At 44.3% G+C, this 17,106-nt stretch overlaps 1 protein-coding gene across 3 annotated transcripts in view; it reads right to left on the bottom strand.

Moving 5' to 3' along the window:
• LOC115126056 (sodium-dependent phosphate transporter 2-like) overlaps positions 1–17,106 on the bottom strand; it is a 195,322-nt gene that overhangs the window by 67,390 nt on the left and 110,826 nt on the right. For all 3 annotated transcript variants that reach the window (XM_065011339.1, XM_065011341.1, XM_065011340.1), the window contains exons 4-6: positions 16,703–16,788; positions 15,678–15,774; positions 14,558–14,677 (exon numbers count right to left, since the gene is read on the bottom strand). In XM_065011339.1, coding sequence (XP_064867411.1) covers positions 14,558–14,677; positions 15,678–15,774; positions 16,703–16,788 — 303 coding nt within the window. The remainder of the gene's footprint in view (positions 1–14,557; positions 14,678–15,677; positions 15,775–16,702; positions 16,789–17,106) is intronic.

The raw sequence follows: 17,106 nt of genomic DNA, 5'->3' as shown, positions 1-17,106 counted from the left end.
TGTAGCCAGGTCCATCTACTATCCTTCTGACCCTATGTAGCCAGGTCCCATCTACTATCCCTCTGACCCTATGTAGCCAGGTCCCATATACTATCCTTCTGACCCTATGTAGCCAGGTCCATCTACTATCCTTCTGACCCTATGTAGCCAGGTCCATCTACTATCCTTCTGACCCTATGTAGCCAGGTCCATCTACTATCCTTCTGACCCTATGTAGCCAGGTCCATCTACTATCCTTCTGACCCTATGTAGCCAGGTCCCATCTACTATCCTTCTGACCCAGGTCCATCTACTATCCTTCTGACCCTATGTAGCCAGGTCCCATCTACTATCATTCTGACCCTATGTAGCCAGGTCCCATCTACTATCCTTCTGACCCTATGTAGCCAGGTCCCATCTACTATCCTTCTGACCCAGGTCCCATCTACTATCCTTCTGACCCTATGTAGCCAGGTCCATCTACTATCCTTCTGACCCAGGTCCATCTACTATCCTTCTGACCCTATGTAGCCAGGTCCCATCTACTATCATTCTGACCCTATGTAGCCAGGTCCATCTACTATCCATCTGACCCTATGTAGCCAGGTCCATCTACTATCCATCTGACCCTATGTAGCCAGGTCCCATCTACTATCCTTCTGACCCTATGTAGCCAGGTCCCATCTACTATCCTTCTGACCCAGGTCCCATCTACTATCCTTCTGACCCTATGTAGCCAGGTCTCATCTACTATCCCTCTGACCCTATGTAGCCAGGTCCATCTACTATCCTTCTGACCCTATGTAGCCAGGTCCATCTACTATCCTTCTGACCCAGGTCCATCTACTATCCTTCTGACCCAGGTCCATCTACTATCCTTCTGACCCTATGTAGCCAGGTCCATCTACTATCCTTCTGACCCTATGTAGCCAGGTCCCATCTACTATCCTTCTGACCCTATGTAGCCAGGTCCCATCTACTATCCTTCTGACCCTATGTAGCCAGGTCCCATCTACTATCCTTCTGACCCAGGTCCCATCTACTATCCTTCTGACCCAGGTCCCATCTACTATCCTTCTGACCCTATGTAGCCAGGTCCCATCTACTATCCTTCTGACCCAGGTCCCATCTACTATCCTTCTGACCCTATGTAGCCAGGTCCCATCTACTATCCTTCTGACCCTATGTAGCCAGGTCCCATCTACTATCCTTCTGACCCAGGTCCCATCTACTATCCTTCTGACCCTATGTAGCCAGGTCCATCTACTATCCTTCTGACCCAGGTCCCATCTACTATCCTTCTGACCCTATGTAGCCAGGTCCATCTACTATCCTTCTGACCCAGGTCCCATCTACTATCCTTCTGACCCAGGTCCCATCTACTATCCTTCTGACCCAGGTCCCATCTACTATCCTTCTGACCCAGGTCCCATCTACTATCCTTCTGACCCTATGTAGCCAGGTCCCATCTACTATCCTTCTGACCCTATGCAGCCAGGTCCCATCTACTATCCCTCTGACCCTATGTAGCCAGGTCCCATCTACGATCCTTCTGACCCTATGTAGACAGGTCCATCTACTATCCTTCTGACCCTATGTAGCCAGGTCCCATCTACTATCCTTCTGACCCTATGTAGCCAGGTCCATCTACTATCCTTCTGACCCTATGTAGCCAGGTCCATCTACTATCCTTCTGACCCTATGTAGCCAGGTCCCATCTACTATCCTTCTGACCCTATGTAGCCAGGTCCCATCTACTATCCTTCTGACCCTATGTAGCCAGGTCCCATCTACTATCCTTCTGACCCTATGTACCCAGGTCCATCTACTATCCTTCTGACCCAGGTCCATCTACTATCCTTCTGACCCTATGTAGCCAGGTCCCATCTACTATCCTTCTGACCCTATGTAGCCAGGTCCATCTACTATCCTTCTGACCCAGGTCCCATCTACTATCCTTCTGACCCAGGTCCCATCTACTATCCTTCTGACCCTATGTAGCCAGGTCCCATCTACTATCCTTCTGACCCTATGTACCCAGGTCCATCTACTATCCTTCTGACCCTATGTAGCCAGTTCCCATCTACTATCCTTCTGACCCTATGTAGCCAGGTCCATCTACTATCCTTCTGACCCTATGTAGCCAGGTCCCATCTACTATCCTTCTGACCCTATGTAGCCAGGTCCCATCTACTATCCTTCTGACCCTATGTAGCCAGGTCCCATCTACTATCCTTCTGACCCTATGTAGCCAGGTCCCATCTACTATCCTTCTGACCCTATGTACCCAGGTCCATCTACTATCCTTCTGACCCAGGTCCATCTACTATCCTTCTGACCCTATGTAGCCAGGTCCCATCTACTATCCTTCTGACCCTATGTAGCCAGGTCCATCTACTATCCTTCTGACCCAGGTCCCATCTACTATCCTTCTGACCCAGGTCCCATCTACTATCCTTCTGACCCTATGTAGCCAGGTCCCATCTACTATCCTTCTGACCCAGGTCCCATCTACTATCCTTCTGACCCTATGTAGCCAGGTCCCATCTACTATCCTTCTGACCCAGGTCCCATCTACTATCCTTCTGACCCTATGCAGCCAGGTCCCATCTACTATCCCTCTGACCCTATGTACCCAGGTCCATCTACTATCCTTCTGACCCTATGTAGCCAGGTCCCATCTACTATCCTTCTGACCCTATGTAGCCAGGTCCCATCTACTATCCTTCTGACCCTATGTAGCCAGGTCCCATCTACTATCCTTCTGACCCTATGTAGCCAGGTCCCATCTACTATCCTTCTGACCCTATGTAGCCAGGTCCCATCTACTATCCTTCTGACCCTATGTAGCCAGGTCCCATCTACTATCCTTCTGACCCAGGTCCATCCACTATCCTTCTGACCCTATGTAGCCAGGTCCCATCTACTATCCTTCTGACCCTATGTAGCCAGGTCCCATCTACTATCCTTCTGACCCAGGTCCATCTACTATCCTTCTGACCCTATGTAGCCAGGTCCCATCTACTATCCTTCTGACCCAGGTCCCATCTACTATCCTTCTGACCCTATGTAGCCAGGTCCCATCTACTATCCTTCTGACCCTATGTACCCAGGTCCATCTACTATCCATCTGACCCTATGTAGCCAGGTCCATCTACTATCCTTCTGACCCTATGTAGCCAGGTCCATCTACTATCCTTCTGACCCTATGTAGCCAGGTCCATCTACTATCCTTCTGACCCTATGTAGCCAGGTCCATCTACTATCCTTCTGACCCTATGTAGTCAGGTCCCATCTACTATCCTTCTGACCCTATGTAGCCAGGTCCCATCTACTATCCTTCTGACCCTATGTAGCCAGGTCCCATCTACTATCCTTCTGACCCAGGTCCCATCTACTATCCTTCTGACCCTATGTAGCCAGGTCCCATCTACTATCCTTCTGACCCAGGTCCATCTACTATCCTTCTGACCCTATGTAGCCAGGTCCCATCTACTATCATTCTGACCCTATGTAGCCAGGTCCATATACTATCCTTCTGACCCTATGTAGCCAGGTCCATCTACTATCATTCTGACCCTATGTAGCCAGGTCCCATCTACTATCATTCTGACCCTATGTAGCTAGGTCCATCTACTATCCTTCTGACCCTATGTAGCCAGGTCCCATCTACTATCCTCCTGACCCTATGTAGCCAGGTCCCATCTACTGTCCTTCTGACCCAGGTCCCATCTACTATCCTTCTGACCCTATGTAGCCAGGTCCATCTACTATCCTTCTGACCCTATGTAGCCAGGTCCCATCTACTATCATTCTGACCCTATGTAGCCAGGTCCCATCTACTATCATTCTGACCCTATGTAGCCAGGTCCATCTACTATCCTTCTGACCCAGGTCCCATCTACTATCCCTCTGACCCTATGTAGCCAGGTCCCATCTACTATCCTTCTGACCCTATGTAGCCAGGTCCATCTACTATCCTTCTGACCCAGGTCCCATCTACTATCCCTCTGACCCTATGTAGCCAGGTCCCATCTACTATCCTTCTGACCCTATGTAGCCAGGTCCCATCTACTATCCTTCTGACCCAGGTCCCATCTACTATCCTTCTGACCCAGGTCCATCTACTATCCTTCTGACCCTATGCAGCCAGGTCCATCTACTTTTTAACTCCTCACAAGTGTGGCTTGTTTGGTGTCAGCTGTGAAGGAATACCACAACAAGTCAACTACGTTGATGAAGGCATGTCATTCAGCAAAGGCAGCAGCGCAGTCCTCAACTACATGCACCATTTCTTCAGCAACTACGAAGTTGGGGAGACACATGAACTGTGATAACTACAGTGGCCCAAACAGGAACAAGTTTGTTCTCTGGTATTGTGTCTGATGGACCATGCACAACTTCACCACACTCTGGCCCTTCACTTCCTGATCACAGGCCACACCAAGTTCTCCCCCCGCCCCCCCCCCCCCCCCGACTAGTGCCCTCAGCCTCATCAAGCGGCGTTTCAGAAAGACCAGAGTGAACACTTTGTCTTAGATTGCTGCTGCTGTGAAGGACAGCACTGTGACAGGGGTCAACATCCCACAGTTGGTTGGACTGGAGGATGGTACCGTACCAGCACTTTAGGTGAGGTATGAGGTTATTCTTCTTATCTAAACTCGGAAGGTGAATTGTTGTGCAAGGTTTTAATGTCTTCTACATTTTGTTTTCTCCTGTTTTACAGCTTCGATGCTCTGAAGCCTGGTGTTGTTGTCGCCAAGGAGCGTTGGGAACCATGTTAGAGCCTCTTAGTCGGGACCAGGTTTCAGCTGCTGCACAACGCTGACATCCTTCCTCCCAAAGATGATCTGCCTGGACAAGCACCACCTGCCTGTACAAGCACCACCTGGACTGTACAAGCACCACCTGGACTGTACAAGCACCACCTGGACTGTACAAGCACCACCTGGACTGTACAAGCACCACCTGGACTGTACAAGCACCACCTGGACTGTACAAGCACCACCTGGACTGTACAAGCACCACCTGGACTGTACAAGCACCACCTGGACTGTACAAGCACCACCTGGACTGGACAAGCACCACCTGGACTGGACAAGCACCACCTGGACTGGACAAGCACCACCTGGACTGGACAAGCACCACCTGGACTGTACAAGCACCACCTGGACTGGACAAGCACCACCTGGACTGGACACAGCTAGACAAACGTATATTTTAGAGAAGATCAGAGATCTTTTTGCGACGAAGAAGCTACGGACATCACATGCCCTGCACCGAAAGTCAAGGGCAGGGAAGAAACAGGCTCTCCGAAAATAGATTCCCTTGTTCATGCGTGGTTCGGACGGACCAGTTCATCACTGGGGGGAGAGTTCCCAGTCCTCAGCACTATCAGCAGTGCCTCTATTCACATAACTCTCTCCTAACACACACGCTATAAGTCACTGTTACTATTCATTATTTTATCCTGCTGCTCAGCTACATTGCCCCTGATTTATAATGCTTATAACTACCTCATCAATCACCAGTATCACTGATATGGTCTTGTACATACTTTATTTTATTCCCTACTGACATTGATACTTGATCTATTTTTCTTTATATTGATATTGCTACTATGCAAGTAACCATTTCGCTGAGACAACAGTAGATCACAGTCCGCCATCTTGAGATAGCTACTGTATGTGGGACAAACATAGTCCTCACAGTCACAGTGAGAACATTTTTAGAGACAAGCGGATAAGGTTAAATTTCACACACAGTATAAACACACACGTACAGTTTGCGGACAGAAGTGTGTTGTGATTGACAAAGCATCTGTCCGTCTGTCGTGTTGATCTGGTTGTGTTTATGCTTGTGGAAAGAGCAGAGGGACCTCTCCACTACGTTCCTGTTAGTGGAAAGTTATGCAGCCGTCAGCTGATCTAGGGGAGAGAGAAACCTAATCCTAACGTTTAGAAAGTGCTTAGCAACCACTCAATCAGAAACAGTTTGACTCTCACAGCAGCAGCAGTGTGTGTGTGTGTGTGTGTGTGTGTGTGTGTGTGTGTGTGTGTGTTTGACCTTGACTTCAGCAGGCAAAACTCACATTAGGACTTAATTACGCCTGCATACCAGAGTCAATGTGTTTAGAGTCAAAACATTGAAGTTTCTGCATTATGATGCATTAACATGAGACTACAACATTCTATAACAGCCATGTTAGAACCTCATTAACATGACACTACAACATTCTATAAGTCATGTTAGAACCTCATTAACATGACACTACAACATTCTATAACAGTCCTGTTAGAACCTCATTAACATGACACTACAACATTCTATAACAGCCATGTTAGAACCTCATTAACATGACACTACAACATTATATAACAGCCATGTTAGAACCTCATTAACATGACACTACAACATTCTATAACAGCCATGTTAGAACCTCATTAACATGACACTACAACATTCTATAACAGCCATGTTAGAACCTCATTAACATGACACTACAACATTCTATAACAGTCCTGTTAGAACCTCATTAACATGACACTACAACATTCTATAACAGCCATGTTAGAACCTCATTAACATGACACTACAACATTCTATAACAGTCATGTTAGAACCTCATTAACATGAAACTACAACATTCTATAACAGTCATGTTAGAACCTCATTAACATGACACTACAACATTCTATAACAGCCATGTTAGAACCTCATTAACATGACACTACAACAGCCATGTTAGAACCTCATTAACATGACACTACAACATTCTATAACAGTCATGTTAGAACCTCATTAACGTGACACTACAACATTCTATAACAGTCATGTTAGAACCTCATTAACATGAAACTACAACATTCTATAACAGTCATGTTAGAACCTCATTGACATGACACTACAACATTCTATATCAGCCATGTTAGAACCTCATTAGCATGACACTACAACAGCCATGTTAGAACCTCATTAACATGACACTACAACATTCTATAACAGTCATGTTAGAACCTCATTAACATGACACCACAACATTCTATAACAGTCATGTTAGAACCTCATTAACATGACACTACAACATTCTGTAACAGCCATGTTGGAACCTCATTAACATGACACTACAACATTCTATAACAGCCATGTTAGAACCTCATTAACATGACACTACAACATTCTATAACAGCCATGTTAGAACCTCATTAACATGACACTACAACATTCTATAACAGCCATGTTAGAACCCCATTAACATGACACTACAACATTCTATAACAGCCATGTTAGAACCTCATTAACATGACACTACAACATTCTATAACAGCCATGTTAGAACCCCATTAACATGACGCTACAACATTCTATAACAGCCATATTAGAACCTCATTAACATGACACTACAACATTCTATAACAGCCATGTTAGAACCTCATTAACATGACACGACAACATTCTATAACAGTCCTGTTAGAACCTCATTAACATGACACTACAACATTCTATAACAGCCATGTTAGAACCTCATTAACATGACACTACAACATTCTATAACAGTCATGTTAGAACCTCATTAACATGACACTACAACATTCTATAACAGTCATGTTAGAACCTCATTAACATGAAACTACAACATTCTATAACAGTCATGTTAGAACCTCATTAACATGACACTACAACATTCTATAACGTTCATGTTAGAACCTCATTAACATGACACTACAACATTCTATAACAGCCATGTTAGAACCTCATTAACATGACACTACAACAGCCATGTTAGAACCTCATTAACATGACACTACAACATTCTATAACAGTCATGTTAGAACCTCATTAACGTGACACTACAACATTCTATAACAGTCATGTTAGAACCTCATTAACATGAAACTACAACCTTCTATAACAGTCATGTTAGAACCTCATTGACATGACACTACAACATTCTATATCAGCCATGTTAGAACCTCATTAGCATGACACTACAACAGCCATGTTAGAACCTCATTAACATGACACTACAACATTCTATAACAGTCATGTTAGAACCTCATTAACATGACACCACAACATTCTATAACAGTCATGTTAGAACCTCATTAACATGACACTACAACATTCTGTAACAGCCATGTTAGAACCTCATTAACATGACACTACAACATTCTATAACAGCCATGTTAGAACCTCATTAACATGACACTACAACATTCTATAACAGCCATGTTAGAACCTCATTAACATGACACCACAACATTCTATAACAGTCATGTTAGAACCTCATTAACATGACACTACAACATTCTATAACAGCCATGTTAGAACCTCATTAACATGACACTACAACATTCTGTAACAGCCATGTTAGAACCTCATTAACATGACACTACAACATTCTATAACAGCCATGTTAGAACCTCATTAACATGACACTACAACATTCTATAACAGCCATGTTAGAACCTCATTAACATGACACCACAACATTCTATAACAGTCATGTTAGAACCTCATTAACATGACACTACAACATTCTATAACAGCCATGTTAGAACCTCATTAACATGACACTACAACATTCTATAACAGTCCTGTTAGAACCTCATTAACATGACACTACAACATTCTATAACAGCCATGTTAGAACCTCATTAACATGACACTACAACATTCTATAACAGTCATGTTAGAACCTCATTAACATGAAACTACAACATTCTATAACAGTCATGTTAGAACCTCATTAACATGACACTACAACAGCCATGTTAGAACCTCATTAACGTGACACTACAACATTCTATAACAGCCATGTTAGAACCTCATTAACATGATACTACAACATTCTATAACAGTCATGAAATATTTCAACAATGCTATGTTACTGAATGTCTAGATTTAGAACAATATAAAACATTCTAACAGTTGACGCAACTAACTGTCACTGTCAATTGAATTCTAGAGAGTTCTCTCAGGCCACGGTCGTGTTCAGTATTACCCTCTAACCCAGAGAGTTCTCTCCGGCCACGGTCGTGTTCAGTATTACCCTCTAACCCAGAGAGTTCTCGCAGGCCACGGTCGTGTTCAGTGATACCCTCTAACCCAGAGAGTTCTCTCAGGCCACGGTTGTGTTCAGCGATACCCTCTAACCCAGAGAGGTCTCTCAGGCCACGGTCATGTTCAGTGATACCCTCTAACCCAGAGAGTTCTCTCAGGCCACAGTCATGTTCAGTAAGCGCAAAGTGGAAGAATACAGTCAAACAGAGGGACCCCACTACCACTACGTAGTCCAATGATACCTACTGGAATATGGTACTACGCTCAGAGTTCATGGAGCTTACCAAGGATTGCATATTTCAAACTGGAAGCTCACTTTACCCTTCTGAACATACCAACCAAATGCATACCTACCTAATCTGAACACAAAGCAAACTTTATATACAGTGCATTTGGAAAGTATTCAGACCTCTTGACTTTTTCCACAGTTTGTTACGTTACAGCCTCATTCTAAACTGGATTAAGTAAACAATTTTCCTCATCAATTTACACAAACTACCCCATAATGACGAAGCAAAAAACAGGTTTTTAGAACCTTCGAGGAGGACAACCATCTCTACAGCATTCCACCAATCAGGCCTTTACGTTAGAGTGGCCTGATGGAAGCCACTCTTCAGTAAAAAGCACATGACAGCCCACTTGGAGTTTGCTCAAAGGCACTTAACTTCTTGGTGACGGGGCAGTATTTTCACGTCCGGATGAAATGCATTCCCAAATTCAACTGCCTGCTGCTCATTCCCAGAAGATAAGATATGCATATTATTAGTGGATTTGGATAGAAAACACTTTGAAGTTTCTAAAACTGTTTGAATCATGTCTGTGAGTATAACAGAACTTATTTAGCAGGCGAAACCCCGAGGACAAACCATTCAGATTTTTAAGGTCACTCTCTTTTCAATGGGTTTTCATTGGGAATACAGATTTCTAAGGGACCTTATTATAGTTCCTATCGCTTCCACTGGATGTCAACAGTCTGGAAATTGGTTGAGGTTATTCCTTTGTGTAATGAAGAAGTACGGCCATCTTGAACGAGGGTCACTTGAAGTGTACTGTTAGATAGAGGCGCGTGACCAGAAAGCTACAGTTTGTTTTCTTCCTGTATTGAACACAGATCATCCCGTCTTCAATTTTATCGATTATTTACGTAGAAAAATACCTACGTTTTATTACAAAAGTATTTTGAAATGTTTTGGCAAAGTTTACAGGTAACTTTTGAGATATTTTGTAGTCACGTTGCTCAAGTTGGAACCGGTGTTTTTCTGGATCAACCGCGCCAAATAAATTGACATTTTGGATATATATTGACGGAATTAATCAAACAAAAGGACCATTTGTGATGTTGATGGGACATATTGGAGTGCCAACAAAAGAAGCTCGTCAAAGGTAAGGCATGAATTATATTTATATTTCTGCGTTTTGTGTCGCGCCTGCAGGATTGAAATATGGTTTCTCTCTTTGTTTACTGTTGTGCTATCCTCAGATAATAGCATCGTTTGCTTTCGCCGAAAAGCCTTTTTGAAATCTGACGTTGGCTGGATTCACAACAAGTGTAGGTTTAATTTGCTATCTTGCATGTGTGATTTAATGAAAGTTAGATTTTTATAGTAATTTATTTGAATTTGGCGCTCTGCATTTTCCCCTGGCTTTCGGCCAGGTGGGACACTCATCCCGCACATCCCAGAGAGGTTAAAGACTCCCAGACCATGAGAAACAAGATTCTCTGGTCTGGTGATACCAAGATTTAACTCTTTGGCCTGAATGCGAAGTGTCACATCTGGAGTAAACCTGGCACCATCCCTACGGTGAAGCATGGTGGTGGCAGCATCATGCTGTGGGGATGTTTTTCAGTGGCAGGGACTGGTAGACTAGTCAGGATCGAGGCCAAGATGAACAAAGCAAAGTACAGAGAGATCCTTGATGAAAACCTGCTCCAGAGCATTCAGGACCTCAGACTGGGACGAAGGTCCACCTTCCAACAGGACAATGACCCTAAGCACACAGCCAAGACAACGCAGGAGTGGCTTCAGGACAATGTCCTTGAGTGGCCCAGCCAGAGTCCAAACAAACATCTCTGGAGAGACCTGAAATTAGCTGTGCAGCATTGCTCCCCATCCAACCTGACAGAGCTTGAGAGGATCTGCAGAGAAGAATGGGAGAAACTCTACAAATACAGGGGTGCCAAGCTTGTAGCTATAAGGATCGTCGTCGGGAGAAAGAGAGGAGGACCAAGGTGCAGCGTGGTAAGTGTTCATATTTAAACGGTTTTAAAGAAACTGAAACAAAACAATACACGACAAACGAACAGTCCTGGACGGTGCAACAAAACACAGAACAGAAAATAAACCAAGTGATACCCAAGAAGAGTCGAAGCTGTAATCGCTGCCAAAGATGCTTCAACAAAGTACAAAGTAAAGGGTCTGAATACTTACGTAAATGTGATATTTCAGATTTAAATTATTTATAGATTAGAGAAAAACAAAAACAAAAACAGTTTTTGCTTTGTCATTATGGGTGTGTAAATTGATGAGGGGAAAAAAATATTTAATTTATAGTACTTTAGACTAGAAATGCATTGAGATGCTGATCAGTCATTAACCTGTTGAACCTGTTGGGGGCGCTGTGTACACGATACCGGATCCGGGATGGCTCGACGCAAGAAGTTAACATGTCACTCACAACAAACGCTCCAGCTGAAATATTACTGCCACAATCCATAAATTAAACTGTGATGAAGCATATATTGTGAAAACATTCTACCGGAATGGCAGTACAGTGGCTTGCGAAAGTGGAATTAAAATAGATTTTTGGGGAGATTGTATCATTTGATTTACACAACATGCCTATGACTTTAAAGATGCAAAATATTTTTTTTATTGTGAAACAAACTAGAAATAAGACAAAAAGACTGGAAACTTGAGCGTGCATAACTATTCACCCTCCCAAAGTCAATACTTTGTAGAGCCACCTTTTGCAGCATTTACAGCTGCAAGTATCTTGGGGTATGTCTATATAAGCTTGGCACATCTAACCACTGGGAATTTTTTCCCGTTCTTCAAGGCAAAACTGCTCCAGCTCCTTCAAGTTGGATGGGTTTCTGCTGGTGTACAGCAATCTTGAAGTCATACCACAGATTCTCAATTGGATTGAGGTCTGGGCTTTGACTTGGCCATTCTAAGACCTTTAAAAGTTTCCCCTTAAACCACTTGAGTGTTGTTTTAGCAGTATGCTTAGGGTCATTGTCCTGCTGGAAGGTGAACCTCCGTCCCAGTCTCAAATCTCTGGAAGACTGAAACAGGTTTCCCTCAAGAATTTCCCTGTATTTAGTGCCAACCATCATTCCTTCAATTCTGACCAGTTTCCCAGTCCCTGCCGATGAAAAACATCCCCACAGTATGATGCTGCCACCACCATGCTTCTCGGGGTGATGCGAGGTGTTGGGTTTGCACCAAACATAGCGTTTTCCTTGATGGCCAAAAAGCTACATTTTAGTCTCATCTGACCAGAGTACCTTCTTCCATATGTTTGGGGAGTGTCCCACATGCCTTTTGGGGAACACCAAACATGTTTGCTTATTTCTTTCTTTAAGCAATGGCTTTTTTTCTGGTCTCTCTTCTGTATAGCCCAGCTCTGTGGAGCGTACGGCTTAAAGTGGTCCTATGGACAGATACTCCAATCTCCTTCAGGGCTATATTTGGTTTCTTTGTTGCCTCTCTGATTAATGTCCTCCTTGCCTGGTCTGTGAGTTTTGGTGGGCGGCCCTCTCTTGGCAGGTTTGTTATTGTTCCATATTCTTTCCATTTTTTAAATAATGGATTTAATGGTGCTCCTTGTGATGTCAAAGTTTCTGATATTTTTTTATAACCCAACCCTGATCTGTACTTCTCCACTACTTTGTCCCTGACCTGTTTGGAGAGCTCCTTGGTCTTCATGGTGCCACTTGTTTAGTGGTGCCTTTTGCTTAGTGGTGTTGCAGACTCTGGGGCCTTTCAGAACAGGTGTATATATACTGAGATCAAGTGGCAGATCATGTGACACTTAAATAAAGTCCACCTGTGTGCAATCTAACTAATCACGTGACTTCTGGAGGTAATTGGTTGCACCAGATCTTATTTGGGGTCTTCATAGCAAAAGGGGTGAATACATATGCAATACATACGCAATACTTTTCCGTGTAATTTTTATTTTATTTTTTAAAAACAAGTTATTGTTTTCATTTCACTTAACCAATTTTGAATATTTTGTGTATGTCCATTACATGAAATACAAATAAAAATCAATTAAATTACATGTTGTAATGCAACAAAATAGGAAAAACACCAAGGGGGATGAAGGCACTGTACAACCCGGAATGAAGGCACTGTACAACCCGGAATGAAGGCACTGTACAACCCGGAATGAAGGCACTGTACAACCCGGAATGAAGGCACTGTACAACCCGGAATGAAGGCACTGTACAACCCGGAATGAAGGGTTTGAAAGTGTCTGAGGTTTAATGCGTTGATTTTATTTACTTATTACTTTGATTGTAGATTCTAGCTTTATTGTGATGATTATGAATGAAACATTTGGTAGACAAGCACGAGTTATGCAAAGCCTAAATCGTCTAAACATGACGTTATATCTTCACGCCTAGAACAAAAATCTCCAGGTTTCCATTAGAAGAGTAAATTGAATTAAACAAAAAAATTATAACTTACAGGGAGCAGTTTGGAAAAAACTAATCCTGTGTGAATCGTCCTTTGGAATAACACACATGCCTGGAGAATAATTACATAACCAACGTCTCTAGTAATACTAGTCTCGTCTGAATAGGTCTGTGTAACACTGCAAAAAAAATAGGCTTATTGGTTTAGAGAGTCCATCATCATCATCATGATGTGTATTGTTGTGTGTTGTCAGATACTACTGCAGTGTTGGAGCTAGAAACACAAGCATTTCGCTACACCCGCAGTAATATCTGCTAAACATGTGTTACCCGAACCTTCACCACCACACAAAACCCTAACCTTAACCATGAAACAAAACCCTAACCTTCACCACCACACAAAACCCTAACCTTCACCACCAAACAAAACCCTAACCTTAACCACCAAACAAAACCCTAACCTTCACCACCAAACAAAACCCTAACCTTCACCACCAAACAAAACCTTAATTTTCACCACCAAACAAAACCCTAACCTTCACCACCAAACAAAACCCTAACCTTCACCACCAAACAAAACCTTAAGCTTCACCACCAAACAAAACCCTAACCTTCACCACCAAACAAAACCCTAACCATGAAACAGACCCAAATAAATAACTAATTTCCCTAACCAACAAGAAGCTTAGATAACTTACTCTGTCCAGTAAGCTAGTTTTACTTTGGGCCAGAGGTGATGAAAGAACACATAGGTTGGCAGTGGTTGTTTCGTTTCAGAGAGGCACATTGTGTGCTGAGTTAGCCGGGGACAGAGGGCAGGGACAGTGACAGGGACAGGGACAGAGGGCAGGGCTGGTTGGTAATACATACTTGCTATCTTCCGTCTCATCCAGGGGCAGACAGCAAACCAGACCACGGCAGCACAGACCAGAGCCCCCGCCAGCGTGATCAGAGCTATAGCCCACACCGGTAACATCTCCAGACCTAGCACTGAGCGGGAGAGAGAGCAAAGAGTGAGAGAGCGAGAGAGAGAGAAAGGGAGGGAGAGAGAGAGAGAGAGAGAGAGAAGAGGGAGAGAGGGAGAGAGAGAAGAGCGAGAGAGAGAGAAGAGCAAGAGAGAGAGAAAGGGAGAGAGAGAGAGAGAGAAGAGCAAGAGAGCAAGAGAGAGAGAGAAGAGCAAGAGAGCAAGAGAGAGAGAGAGAGAAGAGCAAGAGAGCAAGAGAGAGAGAAGAGCGAGAGAGAGAAAGGGAGAGAGAGAAGAGCGAGAGAGAGAAAGGGAGAGAGAAAGGGAGAGAGAGAGAAGAGCAAGAGAGAGAGAAGAGCGCGAGAGAGAGAAGAGCAAGAGAGAGAGAAAGGGAGAGAGAGAGAGAGAGAGAGAAAGGGAGAGAGAGAGAAGAGCAAGAGAGAGAGAGAGAGAGAGAGAGCGAGAGAGAAGAGCGCGAGAGAGAGAAGAGCAAGAGAGAGAGAAAGGGAGAGAGAGAGAGAGAGAGAGAGAGAAAGGGAGAGAGAGAGAAGAGCAAGAGAGAGAGAGAGAGAGAGAAGAGCGCGAGAGAGAAGAGAGCGAGAGAAGAGAGAGAGAGAGAGAGAGACAAAGTGAGAGAGAGAGACAAAGTGAGAGAGAGAGACAAAGTGAGAGAGAGAGAGAGAGAGAGAGAGAGAGACACACGTAATGTGCCTCCCTCAATGTAGATAATCCCAGTTTTCACCATGTAGACACTGGTATTGTGCTGACTATAAAGATGAAGTTAAAAAAGTAGTGAGGTGCAAAGGGCTATATTAGGGTTGGGTTAGGCTCAGTCCTAGTTCTTACATGGTGCTCCTGTGTAAAGGGCTAGGTTAGGGTTGGGTTAGGCTCAGTCCTAGTTCTTACATGATGCTCCTGTGTAAAGGGCTAGGTTAGGGTTGGGTTAGGCTCAGTCCTAGTTCTTACATGGTGCTCCTGTGTAAAGGGCTAGGTTAGGGTTGGGTTAGGCTCAGTCCTAGTTCTTACATGGTGCTCCTGTGTAAAGGATGGAGAAGGCGTTGATGCCTATGGTTGAGGCGTAGAACACTGGCAGGGCACGGAGACCGTTGGGCACCGGGTCATCCTAAAGACAAATACACACACAGGTCAACACACACACACAAGGTCAAAACCAAACACACACCAGAGGAGGCTGGTGGGAGGAGCTATAGGAGGCTCATTGTAATGGCTGGAATAGAATTCATGAAAAGGAGGCAAACATTCCAATGAACCCTTCGTCCTATACTGTAGCTCCTACCACCAGCCACCTCTGACACACACACACACACACACACACACTACCAATAGCGTATAATGTGACTACCGGTGACCCACCTGATTAAGGATGAAGTGGGAGGAGCTATAGGAGGCTCAACACACACACACACACACACACACACACACACACAACTAATAGCGTATAATGTGACTGCCGGTGACCCACCTGATTAAGGATGAAGTGGGAGGAGCTATAGGAGGCTCATCACAGACACACACACACACACACACACACACACACACACACACACACAACTAATAGCGTATAATGTGACTGCCGGTGACCCACCTCATTAAGGATGAAGTGGGAGGAGCTATAGGAGGCTCATCACAGACACACACTACTAATAGCGTATAATGTGACTGCCGGTGACCCACCTCATTAAGGATGAAGTGGGAGGAGCTATAGGAGGCTCATCACAGACACACACTACCAATAGCGTATAATGTGACTGCCGGTGACCCACCTCATTAAGGATGAAGTGGGAGGAGCTATAGGAGGCTCATCACAGACACACACTACTAATAGCGTATAATGTGACTGCCGGTGACCCACCTCATTAAGGATGAAGTGGGAGGAGCTATAGGAGGCTCATCACAGACACACACTACCAATAGCGTATAATGTGACTGCCGGTGACCCACCTCATTAAGGATGAAGTGGGAGGAGCTATAGGAGGCTCATCACAGACACACACTACTAATAGCATATAATGTGACTACCGGTGACCCACCTGATTAAGGATGAAGTGTCTGATAAGAAAGAAGAGGAACCCTGACATCATTCCTGACAGTAGGGGAGAGATGAACCAGGATGCAACTGGAGAAAACAGGGAAAGAAGGGGCAGGCTGGGTAATGTAGTCATAGGTCATGTTTGAGAGCATCAATTCTGATAGGTCATTGATCCTAGCTTGCCTGAGCAGACTGAATGAGGTACACATCACCGTGGATCCTAAACCACTCCTGTTGGGTAGTTTTCATAAACAGTCAGCCCTACCCCAGAGCAGGCTAGGTGATGTAGTCATAAACAGTCAGCTCTACCCCAGAGCAGGCTAGGTAATGTAGTCATCAACAGTCAGCTCTACCCCAGAGCAGGCTAGGTGATGTAGTCATAAACAGTCAGCTCTACCCCAGAGC

Source organism: Oncorhynchus nerka, linkage group LG27 (assembly GCF_034236695.1).
Source record: "Oncorhynchus nerka isolate Pitt River linkage group LG27, Oner_Uvic_2.0, whole genome shotgun sequence".
NCBI classification, from domain to species: domain Eukaryota; kingdom Metazoa; phylum Chordata; class Actinopteri; order Salmoniformes; family Salmonidae; genus Oncorhynchus; species Oncorhynchus nerka.
The sequence above is the reverse complement of the archived record's forward strand: the minus strand, read 5'-3'. Positions and strand labels throughout refer to the sequence as shown.